A 16,558-nucleotide genomic window follows, 5' to 3' on the forward strand; every position below is an offset into this window, starting at 1 on the left:
GATATGAAAATTACCATTTTTCGCTAAACAAAATGCCAGTACACCTTGAGGAAATGGCTGAGTCCAACTCTAGGACAGAAAATGCAAAACATGAGCCTGGGCTGTTCTGTGCTTCGAAGGTAGTAGAGCTATCAAGCAACTGATGGGATAATGTCACTTCACTTAACTTGAAAAGGCTCCCACAAGACAAATGAAAGGGGACAAGATAGTATTAAAAAGAAGAGTGACCACAGTTAGTTAAAGTATATCAAGCATCTAAAAATCAATGACATCATAATAATTAAAACATTTTTGGTCACCTTTGGAAGTTGCTGGGGCACTAACTTGTTCTGAAAATAAGAGAATCAACCACATATTTTACTGTTCTTGTACAGATTGTATTTTGCAGGGAAACCAAATACATTTTTTAGAATATTCTTTATAGAAGAGTCACATTTAATAAGTGCAGGAAGAATGAATGACAGATTTGCTTATTTTTGCTACCCACTTGATTTAGTAAACCTCAGTAATAAACATGAGTGGCTGTTAAAATTGCAGTCATCAAGATAGTGTGATATAGTGAAAGAATAAAAAGTAAATTGATGGAACAGGCTAGAGAGTCCAGAAGGAAGACCCACATAAATACAGTCAACTGATGCTTGGCAAAAGAGCAAAGATAATTCAGTGGAGAAAGGCTCATCTTTTCAACAAATGGTGTTGAAACAACTGGACATCCAAAGGAAAAAAATGATTGATAGACACAGGCCTATAGGTTTCATAAAAAGTAACTAAAAATGGACTATAGACCTTAATGTAAAATGTAAAACTGCTGAACTCCTAGAAGATAATACTGAAGAAGATGTAGGTGTTCAGTGGTGTCTTAGATACAACACCATATGAGAAAAAAATTGAAAAGTTGGATTTCATTAATCCAAAAAACCTGCTCTATGAAAGACACCAAGAGGATGAGGGGACAAGCCACAGACTGAAAGAATATCTTTGTAAAACACAATTCTGATAAAGGACTGGTATTCTTAGTATACAAAGAACTCTTAAAAACTCAACATTAAGAAAATAACCCAATTTTAAAATGTGCAGAGTTCAGCCAAAATGGAGACGCAGGTAGACACCCTGCATCTTCCTCCACAACTAAGAAGGAACTTACAACTATCTCAAAACTAAAAAAATAAATAAAATAAAAACCCAACAATAACCAGCAGTACCAGAAAATCAAGCTGCATGGAAGTCCAACAGATGAAGAAATGAAGAAGAAATACTCATCCAGATAGGTGGGAGGGGTGGAGCTGGGGCAGGGCAGCGCAGTGCAGTGGCTGTGGTCAGTGGCAGAATGCCCAGTTATACATTTTTAAAGTAGGGAGGGACACCTGGGGAGTGCTCCTAGCTCCAGACCAGACCACACAGCTCATGATTTCAGTACTGGGGAAAATAGAGCCACATTGCTTCTGGCTGTCAAAACCAGTGAGGGTTGGGGTGGAGGAAGAAGCAGGTGATCTCTCAGCAGAGTCTGTTTATTGAGAGGGCCCCCAAGGTCCTAAAACATCTGCAGACCTGGGAAGTGGGAGAAGTGCCTAGAAAAGGGACAGGGACTGAGCAAGCAGCATTGTTTCCTCTCAGACCCCTCCCTCACATACAGTGCCACAACGTGGTGAAACAGGTGGCCTAGTATCGACGAATACCTAAGATTCTGCCCCTTACAATATAGCAGGTGTGACAGCTCTACCTAAGACACAAAGGCAAACACAGAATTCTGTCAAGATGAGGAGACAGAATTATAGCCCAAAAGAGCAAGCAGATCAAGGTTCCAGTGGGAGAAGTAAGCAACAAGGAGATAGGTGACCTAACAGACGAGATAGCCAACTAACAGATAGAGTTCAAAACACTAGTGATAACGATGCTCACAGACTTGATAGACAAGATTAAGTACGACAAATATACAAGGGAAGAAGTGAAGGCTATGCTAATTGAAATAAAGGAAAACCCACACGAAACCAGTGGTGAAGGGAAGGAAACCAGGGTTCAAGTCAATGATTTGGAACGTAAGGGAGAAATAAACAGTCAACCAGTAAAGAAATTAACCTTCATGTCTAGCAAGATTGCCTTAAATTTAGGTCAGTCTTTGAAAGTCCTATTTTTTTATTTTAAGATGGCTTAGGCAGGTTTAACTTTAATTGTGATTATAGTTCTTCTATACAGATTTTTTAGTTTATTGGGAAGCTATTGTTAATTGAAGCAGCTAATAGTTCTAAGGGGTTGAAATTGAAAGAAACCAACTTCCAAAATTTCATTGTGAGTGTTGATTTTTTTAAATTACATTTTCATTATTTCGATATACCATCTCTCACAATTAGGAATTTTGAAATCAAAGCATGTTAAGAGTTTGACTTAAGGAAAGGTAGTTTTCTTTTTTCCTCAAAGTTTCCAGTTATTACACCAGATAATAAATTCCTTTTCTGGTCTCTCTTAGCTGCAGGACTCATGCACACGTTCAATGCCCACGCTGCCACTGACATCACGGGCTTTGGGATTCTGGGCCATGCGCAAAACCTGGCCAAGCAACAGAGGAACGAGGTGTCCTTTGTGATTCACAATCTCCCTGTCCTGGCCAAGATGGCTGCTGTGAGCAAGGCCTGTGGAAACATGTTTGGCCTCATGCATGGGACCTGCCCGGAGACATCAGGTACAAGGATCCTGGGCCCAAATCAGAGGATTAAACTAGTGAGGCTAATGGAAAGTTCCATGAGAAGGAAGAAGCCAAATACATGAGCATGACCCCATTTGTGTGAGGTCAGTGCTTATAACCTTGGCCTTTTTAGCAATACATGTTCCCAGCCCTTTTGTGCTGTAGGTTACCTGTCTCCTGCCATCCTGTGTGTGGTGGAGCAGTGTTAGTTAAGTTCAGTATTTTCTGTTTGGTGGTAGAATGGGAGGAAGGAAGATAATGGGAAAAAAATAAGTTACTACTCAATTTTCATTGGAAACCTACCATTTTAAGTTATATTTTATTGATTATGCTTTTGCAGTTGTCCCAATTTTTCCTCTTTTGCCCCCCTCCAAACAGCCCCCTCCCCAGTCCCTCAGACAATCTCTACACCATTGTCCATGTCCATGGGGCATGCATATGTATTCTTTGGCTACTGTATTTCCTATGCTCTACTTTACATCCCCATGGTTGTCCTGTAACTACCTATTTGTACTTCTTAATCCCTTCACCTTTTTCATCCATACCCCAACCTCCCTCCCATCTGGCAGCCATCAAAATGCTCTCTGATCTATCGTTCTGTTTCTGTTCTGTTTGCTCATTTTTCAGTTGTTGATAGATATGTGTTTGTTGCCATTTTATTGTTCATAGTTTTGATCTTTCCTTAAATAAGTTCCTATAACGTTTCATATAATAATGATTAGGTGATGATGAACTCCTTTAGTTCTTTTCTTGTCTGGGAAGCTCTTTATCTGTCCTTCAATTCTAAATGATAGCTTTGCTGGATAGAGCAATCTTGGCTTTAGGTCCCCACTTTTCATGACTTTGAATATTTCTTGCCAATCCCTTCTAGCCTGCAAAATTTCTTTTGAGAAATCAGCTGACAGTCTTATGAGAATTCCCCCATAGGTAGCTAGCTGCTTTTCTCTTACTGTTTTTCTGATTCTTTGTCTTAACCTTTGGCATTTTCTTTTCCATATTTTTTAGGATTTTATTTATTTATTTTTAGGGAGTGGGGAAGGGAGAGAAAAAGAGGAGAGAAACACCAACATGTGAGAGATTGGTTGCCTCTTGTACGTCCCCAACTGGGGACCTGGCTCACAACCCAGGCATGTACCCTGACTGAGAATCAAACCAGCAACCCTTTGGTTTGCAAGCCGGTGGTCAATCCACTGAGCCACACCAGCCAGGGCCCTTTGGCATTTTAATTATGATGTGTCTTGGAGTGGTCCTCTTTGTGTCCATCTGTTTGGGACTCTGTGCTTCCTGGATTTGCCTATCTATTTCCTTCACCAAGTTAGGAAAGTTTTCTTTCATTATTTTTTCAAATAGATGTACAAATTCTTGCTCTCTTCTCCTTCCAGCACCCCTGTGATGCAAATATTGGTATGCTTGAAGTTGTCCCAGAGGCTCCTTGCACTATCCTCATTATTTTTCCTTCTTGCTGTTCTGATTGGGTGTTTTTTGCTTCCTTGTAATTCAAATTGCTGATTCGATTCTCAGCTTTATCTACTTTACTGTTGATTATTTAGTTCATTCTTTATTAAATTTTTCTTTATTTAGTGTATCTTTCATTTCTGGCTAGGTATTTTTTACTGTTTTCAAGCCTTTTTGTGCTCTCGAAGTTCTCCCTTATGTTCACTGAGCATCCTTATAACCAGTGTTTTGAACTCTATGTAGTAGTTTGCTTGTCTCAATTTTGTTTAGCTCCTTTTCTGGAGTTTTGTCTGTTCCTTTATTTGGGCCATGTTTCTTTGTCTCCTCATGTTGGCATCCTCCATGTGTTTGTTTCTATGCATTAGATAGAGCTGCTACGTCTCCCAGGCTTGGTAGAGCGACCTAATGTAGGAGGTGTCCTGTAGGGTCCAGTGACACAGCCTCCTCTATTACCCAAGCTGGGTACTTGAGGTGCACCTTTCATGTGGGCTGAATACACCCTTCTGTTGTCGTTGAATCTTATTCTCTCTCTTTTTTTTTTTCTTTTTTTTAAAGTATATTTTATTGATTATATTGTTACAATAGTTCCAATTTTTTCCCCTTTGCTCCCCTCCGCCCAGCACTCCCCTTCCCCAACAATCCCCTCCCCAAGTCCATGCCCATGGGTCGTACATACAAGCTCTCCTGCCTCACCCTTTCATATATCCTTCTTCTTTTTTGTTTAAATAATTAATTAGTTAAATGTTTTAACAATAAAAAATAACAATCCCTCCCTCTCAGACTTAAGACCCTTTACAATCTTATAAAGGACAATGGATGAAGGTCTCGAGCTCCTCTAGCTGCTTCAAGCTGGACATGGTCGTCGTCCTACCTACCCTTGGGTCAAGAAATCCCAAATAAGAGTGGGGGTGTGGAGGGGAGGGTGGCCTTCCCACAAGGGGAAGGATTGTGCAGACTCCAGGTTGGTTGGCTGTCTCTGGACAACGGCATGCTTGGTTTAACAGGCTGGCATCCTTGTTGTATTCTGGGGGCAACAGGGTTAAAGGACATCATTCAATCCGTAACCACTAGATGACAAAAGACAGGTATTAATTTTTCAATGTCCCACATTAGGGAAAAGAAGGACTTCTTTGGAGGAAGGTATGCCAGGTACATCTCACCTATCCAAAACCCTTTTGCCCATTATACTTAGTTTGGACTGAGGGAAATATTTTAGGTTTCCCCCCTCTCAGGCCTCTGGGCTCTTTCTGTCCAAGCCATTAGGATAGAAAAGAGAAACCAATTTTAAAGTGAAGCCCACAAACCACCCCGTTCTTCACCAACCCAGCCACTTAGTTCAGCCAAACCATTGAGTCTCAGGAGGCAGCAATGCAGACAGGATTAAGTGAGGCCTATACGTACAGACAATCACTCAGGTAATGAGATCGTAGGCTTATGCCCTTTGAAAACAGAAAACACATGTTAATTTATGTAACATAACCCACATACAAGTCTCTAAATCTGTAGGACTGTCTTATCGGAAAGACATCCAGTTGCAAGGCATTTGACATTCTTCTTGCCTGTAAATTAAACATCTTTGATAATGCCACAGACATAGTTTAACTTTCAAATGAAAAGAAACTTTAAAGACGGTTAGCTGCACTACTTTATAGTCTACCACTGGGCATTGTGATCTTCCTTGGATCTTGATTTTTCTCCCTAAGATTACCCTCCTTGTCATTAAAGGGACTGCATTAAGTTCATTTTTAATTTATCCTGTTCATTTGCATAAACACAACAAGAGCAGCAAACAATCACTTATGATCTTTAGTTCTGCTTTGCTGGAACTTACGCAAGGAACATTTAGTGTGACCTTCAGTCTGCCCTTCAGGGCACAGAAGCTGAGCCACATACCTGGCATTCAGCCTTGCTTGTAAACACCTGTCTTTTCCAGGTCCTCCTGGTTTTCCATTGTGCCTTAAGGTCCCTTCTAGCCATCTTTCAGGAAAACAACCTTCATTCCTTCCCTGGAAAGATTGCTATGGACCACTCATCCATCCAAGGTACCAGGCCTTTTATCTCGTGGACTTTTATTACCTTTGAAAGTCAGTCCCAGTTGCTCAGGGCTTTTTGGTAACAACCAAAGCCCAAGCATGTCTCCTTTAGGCATGACATTCCAGTCAAAGTCTTAGTTAAAAAAAAAAAAAAAAAACCTCTATTAACAACTGGTCTTATTAGTTTTATGCAAAGAAACTTAGGTCATTACTTACTTCTTTAGAATGCCAAATTCTGGAGGGATCAGATAGGGAGAAAAATATACAGTGTGAAGGAAAATCCTTCTCTTTCTAATATTCACTGAACTTGCATTTCTATTCTTTATATTTTTATTTTTTCCCCCCACTAAAAATTTTTGTTTGTTTTTCCATTACAGTTGTCTCACTTTTTTCCCCCTCTTGCTTCCCTGCCCCCTGCCCCCTGCCCCCCTTCTTCCACATTCAGTCTCCACCCAGTTGTCCATGTCCATGGGTCATTTATACATGTTCTTTGACTAGACCCTTCCCCTTCTTACCCCTTCTCTCCCTCCAATCTCCCCCTTTGTTACTGTTAGTTTATTCCTCGTTTACATACCTCTGGTTCAATTTTGCTCATTTGTTTGTGTTGTTCATTAGTTTCCTGTAACAGGTGATAGCATAAGGTAATTTTCTTTTGTTGCCTGGCTTATTTCGCTAAGCATAATTCTCTCTAGTTCCAATCATGTTGTTGCAAATGGTAGAAGTTCCTTCTTTCTTTCAGTACTTATTCATTGTCATTTTCCCCCTTTGTACTCGTGTTCCTCTCTGTCTCTCTCTGTTTCTTCATCTTCTTAAAGCAGACCCTTTAGCATCTCTTGCAATGCTGGTTTGGTGGAGATGTATTCTTTTAGCCTTCTTTTGTCTTGGAAACTCCTTATTTCACCTTCCATTTTGAATGAGAGCCTTGCTGGGTAGAGTATTCTTGGTTGTGGTCCTTTGTTTTTCATTACTTGGGATATATTTTGCCATTCCCTTCTGGCTTGTAGTGTTTCTGCTGAGAAATCTGATGATAGCCTTATTGGAGCTCCCTTGTATGTTATTAGTTGTTTCTCTCTTGCTGCTTTTAGGATTCTCTCTTTGTCTTTGAATGTTGGCATTTTCATTATGATGTGTCTTGAAGTGGGCCTGTTGGGGTTCATCTTCATTGGGACCCTCTGTGCTTCCTGGACTTGCATGATTCTTTCTCTCTTCATGTTAGGGAAGTTTTCTGTCATTAGTTTTTCAAAGAGGTTTTCTATTCCTTGCTCTTCTTCTTCTCCTTTGGAATTCCTATGATACGGATATTATTATGTTTCATGTTGTCCTGCAGCTGTCTTAGAACCTCTTCAGTCTTGTTCAGTCTTTTTTTGTTTCGTTGCACTGTCTGTGAGTTTTTGTCTACATTGTCCTCCAGCTTGCTGATCCGATCTTCTGCTTCCTCTAGCCTGTTTTTAATTCCTTCTACTGTGTTCTTCAATTCAGAGATCGTATTCTCCATTTCCTTCTGGCTCTTACTGATAGCTTCCATGTCCTTTTTGATGCTGGTATAATTCTCAGTAAGTACCTTATAGTTCTTCTGGAGTTCACTGTAGTTTTTCTGGAGTTCTTTGTAGTTTCCACTGAGCTCATTGAGCTTCTCCATAATCCATGCTTTCAATTCCATATCTGATAGTTTGCTCCCCTCTATTTCATTTAGCACTCTTTCTGGGGACTCTACCTTTCCTTTCTATGGGGGGTTGTTTCTCTGTCTCCCCATTTTTGTGACTCCTATTGTTTGTTGGTGCTTCTTAGAATGATCTGCACTTCCTGGATCTGCCCCTGGTGGGGTCAGATCCTGTACCAGTCTGGGCCTAGGCAGCCTGTTGGAGACTTCCAGGAATCTACTGCCTTTGTCTGGCTTCTTTAGTTGTTAATCTATTCAATCTGTGATTAGCTGTCAGGCTTAAGGACGTTGGATGTGGCAGCTTAATTCCTGTAGGCAGGGCTTTTGCTTCTGCTCAGACTGACACCACTTGGCCGGGAATGGTCTGCCTGCAGTGTGGGGATGAGTCAGCCCTGGGACCCGGCCGGCCGCTTCCCCAGCTCTCCCCTCAAAGCCACCACACCAAACTCTCCCCAAGCATTTCCTGCCCTCTCTGTCTTCCCTCTGCTTGTGCCCAGGGTAAGTGGGGGCAGAATATTTTCATATGTGATCCGCTTAAGAGCTCTTTTTCTCCAGCTGTTTCTCTCCGACTAGCAAGAAACCCTGTGGCTTTTCGCTTTTCTCAGCTGGATACTATTTTACTTTCCACTCTGTTGCTGTAGGCTGGGAAGCTCAGCTGGGGGTTTAGACCCTGCCATTCTCAGGGGGAATCCCTGGCTGCTGAACTGTTTCTCAGTCCCTTCAGCTGCCACCCGTGTGAGCCCAGCCAGCCCTTTCGGGTCTCCGCCCTGCCTACCGGTCACGTTGTGATGTAGCGGCCTTTTTTGTCTCTCCGTGGTTATAAGACTTCTCTCCAGCTGGTGTTCGGTTGGTTATTCCAGATGATTTCTCCAAAATTACATTGTAAATCCAGACTAGTTCTGGGAGGAAGTTAGTGTAGCTTCCACTTACTCCTCCGCCATCTTGTTTCTCTCTTGTTGTCGTTGAATCTTGATTGCTGTTGGCATATCTGAGGTCAACCACCACCTATGTTTTGTCCAGGGTCACACAGCCTGAGTTACAAAGCAATTTGCAGAGGGCTGCTACTTGTGCTGGGCTTGGAGGTGCCCAGGTGAGGCCAAGCTGTGAACCAAGGCCAGCTGCTGCTAGTGCCAAGTGTTGGTCCACTTAGCAAGAGGTACAGGGCTCACTGAAGCCAGATGCTGCTTGTTTGAGATAATGTAGGAAAATCTGAAACATGGGCCAAGACAAGCCATTCATATGGAAAAGTGACTGGAAATAGCTTAGGTGGGCTCACCATGGTGGAGCAAACAGTGTGAGCCAGCTTGATGGAGTCTCAGAAAAGGCACCCACCTGAGGGATTTGTTGGGGGAAGGACTCAGAAAAGGAACAGTGGCCTTTGCCAGCACTTCTGTCTGGGAGAAAGTTGTCCTCCAGCTCTCACCCTGATGCTGGACAATTCAGTTCCTCTCCATGTTTCTCTGATGCCTTTCAATCTGTTGCCCCCGCACTGGAGCTTACAGGAAATGAGTCTTGAGTAAGTCTGTGCACAGGCCCTTTTAAGACGAACTGCCAGGGAGTTCAGCAACTTGTCTTCCACAGTTTCGGTCCCCACTGGTTTTTACAGCCAGAAGTTATAGCGACTTCTCTTCTGGCACTGGAACCCTGGGCTGGGGTCCTTGAGCTCCTGAGATAACCCTCCCGATTGTATCCACCACACATGGATGTGGGACCAGCCTGTACCGCATTTCTACCCCTCCTACCAATCTGGAGTAGTATTTTCTTTAATTCCATAGTTGTAGGACTTCTTTTCAGCTTGATTTCTTGTGGTTCTGGTAGGTGGTGGTTCTATAGTTAGTTATAATTTTGATGTGGTTGTGCGAGGAGGTGAGCTGTGTTTACCTATGCTGCCATCTTGACTGGAATCTGGTAACCTAGCATTTAAAATGACTAATAACTATAGGTTACATTGATCAGGTTGGTTTTTTTTCCCTTAAAAAAAAAAAAGGGTCTAAAATTGCTGTTTTATGGATGAAATAGTATAGTATGTTTCCATAGTGCCATTGTTTCTTTTGACCTATTTTTTTCTTTCCCTTTGACCCTTGTATTTCATCCTTAAGTTCCCTCCTTTTTTTCAGTCTCTAATTTTCCTACCCTGGCAAAGGAGTTGAATCATCTAGGGATTTAAGAAATATGCATGCCTAGACCAAATCCCCAGGAAACCCAATTAAGTCAGGCTGGTGTGGGCCTAGTCATTAATAATTATACCAGCTCCCAGAAGGTTCTAGGGTGCAGCTAGAGCTATGACCACAAAGCAAGCCCTGCCCACATGTCAGCCCTGTAGAAGGGCTATGGTTCTCTAGTAAGTCTCTCAGGTTTAATAGAGGACCCTGTCTTTAAGAAAGAATGAAAACGTGTTTCCTATTCCTGTAAGCGGCCTAAGGTGACCTCTGAAAACAGTTCACTGTTCACTTGACCCATAAAACCCCACAAAATCATGCAAACCAAGAGGTTCAAATCTTTGTGTTCACTTTAAAAGCACTCATGAAACTGTCCATGGGTATGCATGTGCTCATCAAGGGTATGAAAAGCCAACAAGTATCTTTAGGATGTCACTTTTCAGAAGCAATGTGTGTCATTCCATCATTAACAGTGGTGGAGTTGGCATGTGTGCCCAGGCCAAACAGTGGGGCTGGATACAGGGCCCATGGCCCATAAAGAGGGCTGAATTTTGCTACACATGCTTAAAAATGCAGAGAGTAGCACTGGGCTTAAGGGTTTAGATGTAGATTCTTTGATCATTGAGCACATTTAGGTAAACAGAGCTCTCAAGATGTAGCTAGAATTTATAGAGCTCATGGGCATATTAACCCACACATGAGCCCTCCCTGCCACATTAACAAGACACTGAAAACGAGCAGATTGTTCCTAAATCAAAAGAGATGGTTGCATAGAAGAAAAATATATCCTAGGAAGAAAATGAAGAATCAAAAACTTCTGGATCAGGATTAAATTGAGCATAAGATAAATGCTAATAAAAATTAAAATGCTTTTAGTTGTATACTTGAAACCTGTATGGTTTTGTGAACCAATGTCATTCCAATAAAATTTTTTTTAGTAAAAAAAAAAACAGCGAAATCCATTTTGTAGAAATAAGCTCCAGGGGGACAACTGGACTGTTGGTTTGGTGTGTCTGGCCTCACAGTGCCTGCCACAAGGTGGGGCACTTGGGTAAATGTTGAATGAATGAATGAGTGTTGCTGACAAATTTAATTTGTTTCCTTTATTCAAAAATGAAAAGTTTTTACCTTTTTTGTAAAGTATAGTATACGTTTTTCCTGATTGTGTTACTTCTATTTGCAAATAAAATTTTCTGCCCTGGCTACTGAAATAGCAATGAAAATTTTACATGTTCTGTACTTTTTTGAAGATAATGATAAAGCAAATGAGAAAACCTAGATACTTTGAGTACAGTCTTTTCATGATCTTAATATTTTAATTGAAAAAGGAAACCTTTTTTGTAAAAGGAATCCATGTAGAGAATTAAATTAAAAAGGGAAACTTCTCTTTTGTTTCTAAACATTTATTTCACTGTAGCATGGAAAAACTATTTACCACATATATTTCCAGGAAACTGCTTACTTACAGTTTAATCTGTGGAATAAGTAAAGGCAAACGAAGCAGGCTTCCTAGTTGAATGGAAAGGGCAGCTTGAAGATAAAAGTTCTTGGTTGAGCATAGATCTGTGCAGGAGTGTTTTAGAAAAATAGCAATAAACTGCTCACACAGCATCACAACTAATGACAATCTTTTTTCTTTGCCAGGAGGCCTTCTAATCTGTTTACCACGTGAGCAAGCAGCTCGGTTCTGTGCAGAGATAAAGTCCCCCAAATACGGTGAAGGTCACCAAGCATGGATTATTGGGATCGTAGAGAAGGGCAACCGTACAGCCAGAATCATAGACAAACCCCGGATCATCGAAGTTGCGCCACAGGTGGCCACTCAAAATGTGAATCCCACACCTGGTGCCACCTCTTAATCTAGACCAAAATAGCTATTTGGTTTTGTTTTAAAATAGATCTATTTCCTTTACCATCATTTCAATTAAAGACTATAAACAACAAAAATCTCATTGTGTCTACACATTGGTGACCTGAGGTCGATTTGTGAATGGATGCAATTAATAAAATAAAGTCCATTGCCTTTTTTTTCCTGTTACATTAACTGAAGATGCACCTAATCTTGAGGCAGCTTCTGAGTTGAGAATTATATTGTTATCCAATACTGTTGATTCATTTTGAATCTTTAGACACTTATCTCTTGCCGCATAGGCTCTTTTTAAAGGTGCTTTCACACAGCACAGATATTACCAGTTGTAGTGTCAAATTGCAGTTTGTGTCTCTCACTTCATGTATATTTATCATCAGTCTGATATTTTCTAAGTGTCTCGAATGATATTCTGGACAGAGGGAATTGGTAAGTGGCAAATGGTATCGCATTAGGAAGAGGGTTGCATGATTCCTTTGAGTCTTTGATTTGTAAAGCCTAATTTTCTAATTCAGGAGCATCTCTGACCCAGGATGTTTTCCAATAGTGCATTCAGTTAAACAAGGCAAATGCTTAACTCTGCATGGAAAGCATTTGGAAGATAAAAAAGAAATTTTCTTTCTTTTTTTTTTTTTTGTAGCCGTCCTAATATTTACAGTAATATCATTAACTGTTTATCAATAGCAAAAACAGGATACTTTTTGCAATGTAATTAGATGTTCTATAGTGCAACAAGGAATTGCCTTCTAAAAGGGGGTTCATGTATAATACTCATTTACAGTTCAATATATAATTAAATAATTTTTAAATAGCATCAATAATAAAGACTGTTCTGTGGATGGTAGTGCTTAATACATTTTATATTTTGTATAGTGATTTCAGGCCTTTGTTTTCTTAAAATCAACAGTTATTTTACCTAATTCTGAGCATTATTTTGTCCTTTGTGCCAGAACATTTTTGTGCACGCTTTTTGTGATATGTTAAAAACCTGCATTGCCAACATTGCAGCTTGAACTCAAACTTGTTATTCAAATAAATATTTAATTTTTTTTTTATTGCTCTTGTATAATCAGATGCCCCTTTTAGTATTATTTTAGAAGCATTGGGAGGGTTTTGGCTAAAGTACAATTTATTGGGGAAAACTAGATTTTAGTTTTATAAAACTTGTAAGTCTTTCATGGGACCTATATTTTCTTGAATTAAATTTTGTAGTTCTAGAAAAAATAGGCAATCTAAAAAGGTGTTTATCTGTGTTTCTTAGAAGCAGAGGCCTCCTTATATTGTAACCTACTAAGTGATTTGGAGGGATTCCTGTCATTAAGCACAAGTGCACTGACACCTCAAGTGTCCGCATAAGAGAAAAAGCACATCACTGCAAGTTTCCAAATGCTTCCTGCTTACAGGCAACAAAGCCATGTGCACCAGTCAACTTCTTGCCAAAGGAAACCGTCACTGGGGAGAGAAAGCGCCTGGAAGAGGCTTTACCGTGGACACTCCCCTCCCCCCTTCAGGAGCCCAGGGGCAGCCTATCTGGCCTGTGTCACTGGCGCTCAAGCTGTAAGGATTGTGTGCTGCACCTGAGAGGCTGCAACAGAGCTGAAATTAATTGGACATTCTATAGGGATTTATACAGATGTTGGTCCTCAAAAGTTACAAACCATTGATCTGCAAAATAAAATTGTCGAAACCTCAGAGATGAACATACTGTTGAACTTTCTTTTTAATAATACACTAGTGATGACAATCTGAACAACTTTCAGTGTAGATCATGTCTTCAATTTCCTTGGTGGCAGGCCTACTGAGAGCAAGTGAGATAAATGGATTATGCTCTTGAGGAAATCATCTTTGTGAAGATTTATATTTATAAAGAGAAAATGCTGGGTACTTAAGAGGTCTGTGTCCTTTATCTGACCCCAGGAGGAAGAGCTGCTTTAAGGGGTGTTTCTTAGCTATCCAGGTTCAGCTCGCTGGCCTTAGAATATCCTGAGGATTCTTTCTTGTCAAAGGCAAAGCCTTAAGCCCCACTTCAATCCCACAGAATCAGAATAGTGTGGGGAGCAGTGTGTGTTGTAGGATTAGGGAATCTTGAACAAGCACCCTAAGTGGCTATGTGCACTAACGTTAGAGCCACCGAACTACAGGAATGGTGCGGAACAGGGCTGGGAGAGGCAGAGGGAAGGAAAGTGAACTTGCTCTTACAATGCACTTTTCCAGGAATTTTTAATTTTCATCTTGACCATTCTCTTTAATGACATCTAGGCACAGCAAAACAAAAAAGCCTTGAAAGTAACTTGAAGAACCAGGTGATTGTCATTGAGTATGTGTTTTTGGCAAAATCTAATGTAGATTATTTTAAAATTAAGTGAGCTGTTAATAGACAATTATTTGGCTTTGTGGAAGCAGTTTAAAACTACATTGAGGTATGCTTATCTTGGTATAGTGATTTATTTTCCTTAACTCTGATAGTTGCATCCAAAAGGACAGTTTGTTAGAATGCACAGAATTAGTTAATACAGCCTGAGGAGTCTGGGCCCTGGTGAGGTCAGTTCCTTCAGGCAACAGGAATTATTTGTCAAGGAACATCAAAGTTAAGCTTGTTATTTGCATAGGCTGTGTTGTAGCATATATTGTGATTCAGTCCAAAGAAGGAAACTGAAATATTGTGCAAGCAATATGTACTTTTTATTTTGGCTCAGTATTTTAAAATAACAGTATATTGCAGGCACCAAGTTCTGCATGCCTTAGGATGAATAAATGTATCTTAAATTGTTCTGATTTTAGATGTATGAGCCAGCAGTTTTCAGTCTGAATTTAGCACTGCTTTTAAAAGTTATATTTGAATTCAAAGTTTAAACTGTTAGTCATTAAAAAGAGACCAGAATAACTATTCTCTATTTTTAGAATAAAGCAAGCATAGATGTTGATGCTTCAGTTACTTAACTATCATATGTGTGTATATGTGTACATAGGTCTCCTTGAGTTCATTTCCACTCCCAGCCCACCCTTTTTTTCTAGATTAGGTAATGGCTGCATAGACAACATAATTTACTTTTCCTATTAAAAATGCACATATGAACCATGTCAGGCTCCACAAGGAAAACCAACAAGTTCAAAGTCTTTTTTTTTATGGCAGTTTTTTACTTTAATATAATTAATTAATTATGTATAGTTTGACCACACAAATGCATAATAAAATCACTTTATATTAATGATACTATTTTTATTAAAGGCAATGGGACAGTGTAAGTCTACCTCAATGTTTTTGAATTTTTTAACATTGTTATTGGTATACAGCCTAGTGCTTAGACAATAGTAAACATAGTGTTCCCCTTGAAGTCCAATTCTTAAAGAGCAGAGTATGCAATATCATCTTGCCTCTGGTCAAATCTGTGTGTCTTAAGTGCAAATAGGAGTAGGTGGATTGAATAGGCCTTCATCAACCAGAACAATCAGTAATACTGTTCATAGATGTCTAGATGTGTTCAAGAATTGTTCCACTCAAAGTTTGCTGCCAATGCCTATTTTGGGTTAGTCAGTAAACACTAGGTAAATAGGTCTTGGACCTGGTCTCTGTAGGGCTTCATATATTTTATAGTTCTATCCAACTCAATACACAGGTGATAGTTTTAGTGTTTTCTGATTGTTTGTCCTTGTCCTGTTGCCTTTGGAGGGAGTTTTATGCTTAGGACTGCATATAATGAAGCCCATCGGGGTTCATGAAGGGAAATAGAAAGCCAACTCTGCTAGTGATTAGACTGCAGAAAAGCCAATGTATTTTCTACTTTCTACATTTCAAGAACATAGCATACACACATAGAGGTTAATGGAGACATGCAGTGTTATGTTGCTGTTGTCAATTACCATGTCCTACATTTGCCTAGTTCTTAAAGCAGAGTTGTATAAAATTGGTGTCCAGAACATAATCCTGCTTTGGTTCATTTTGAAAAATTAAGAAAATTATAGTAGTTGGATGCTCATGTTTTTATTTTTTTAAATAAAAAGCTAGAATCTATTTCTAGTTCATTAAGAAATAATACAAAGGAAGTAGAAAGACATACCTATAAATAATTTCTCAAATATTAGAATGTAACAGTTAAACTGGACAATCTTAGAAGATAAAATTAAGCAGTCATCATCCATGTTACACTAGTCAAATTGGTCTAGGTTAGGTTTTGGGGTGCTTAGAGTCTGGATGCATTTATTTCTTTTCTCCAACTTTTTATTTTGAAGACAGACAAGTTGAAAAAAAGGTAGAATGGACATGCCCAGAAATATCAAGTTGTTATACCACACTTGCTTTCTCTCCATATTTATCTGTCTGTCTACCTACCTATCTATCCACACACCAACGTTCTTTTTTGTTTATGCAGAGCCACTCCTAAGTAAACTGCAGACGTGACACTATCAAGTGGCAGGTGGTGGACATCTACTCTGTACTTTTCTCAAAAAATCAGATTGCCTTGCATCTAGCCATAGTGTTTTCATGGCAATGTTTACAGTTTCAGGAAAAGGATAAAAGAGAATTTGCAGAGTATAAAATAATTGACGTGAGCAAAACTAAGAGAAATACCAAATGAAAAATGGGGCTTTTTTAAAAGTTGGCATTTATTCTATATACTGTTATGGAACTTGTTTCTTTTTGCTTAATATATCCTGGACATAATTTCCCATCACATTTTATGATAGAGATTCATTTTAACCCCA

The 16,558-nt window shown here is 39.7% G+C and overlaps 1 protein-coding gene across 4 annotated transcripts in view; it reads left to right on the forward strand.

The window, feature by feature from the left end:
* SEPHS1 (selenophosphate synthetase 1) overlaps positions 1-12,015 on the forward strand; it is a 32,692-nt gene extending 20,677 nt beyond the window's left edge. For 3 of the 4 annotated variants that reach the window (XM_090266518.1, XM_090266516.1, XM_090266517.1), the window contains exons 8-9: positions 2,465-2,677; positions 11,632-12,015. In XM_090266518.1, coding sequence (XP_090122644.1) covers positions 2,465-2,677; positions 11,632-11,846 — 428 coding nt within the window. In that variant the 3' untranslated portion in view covers positions 11,847-12,015. The remainder of the gene's footprint in view (positions 1-2,464; positions 2,678-11,631) is intronic. The other variant, XM_090266519.1, reaches the window with a different exon arrangement.
* Positions 12,016-16,558: the final 4,543 nt, after the last annotated feature.

Source organism: Furipterus horrens, unplaced genomic scaffold (assembly GCF_987537825.1).
Source record: "Furipterus horrens unplaced genomic scaffold, mFurHor1.1.pri manual_scaffold_2, whole genome shotgun sequence".
NCBI lineage: Eukaryota > Metazoa > Chordata > Mammalia > Chiroptera > Furipteridae > Furipterus > Furipterus horrens.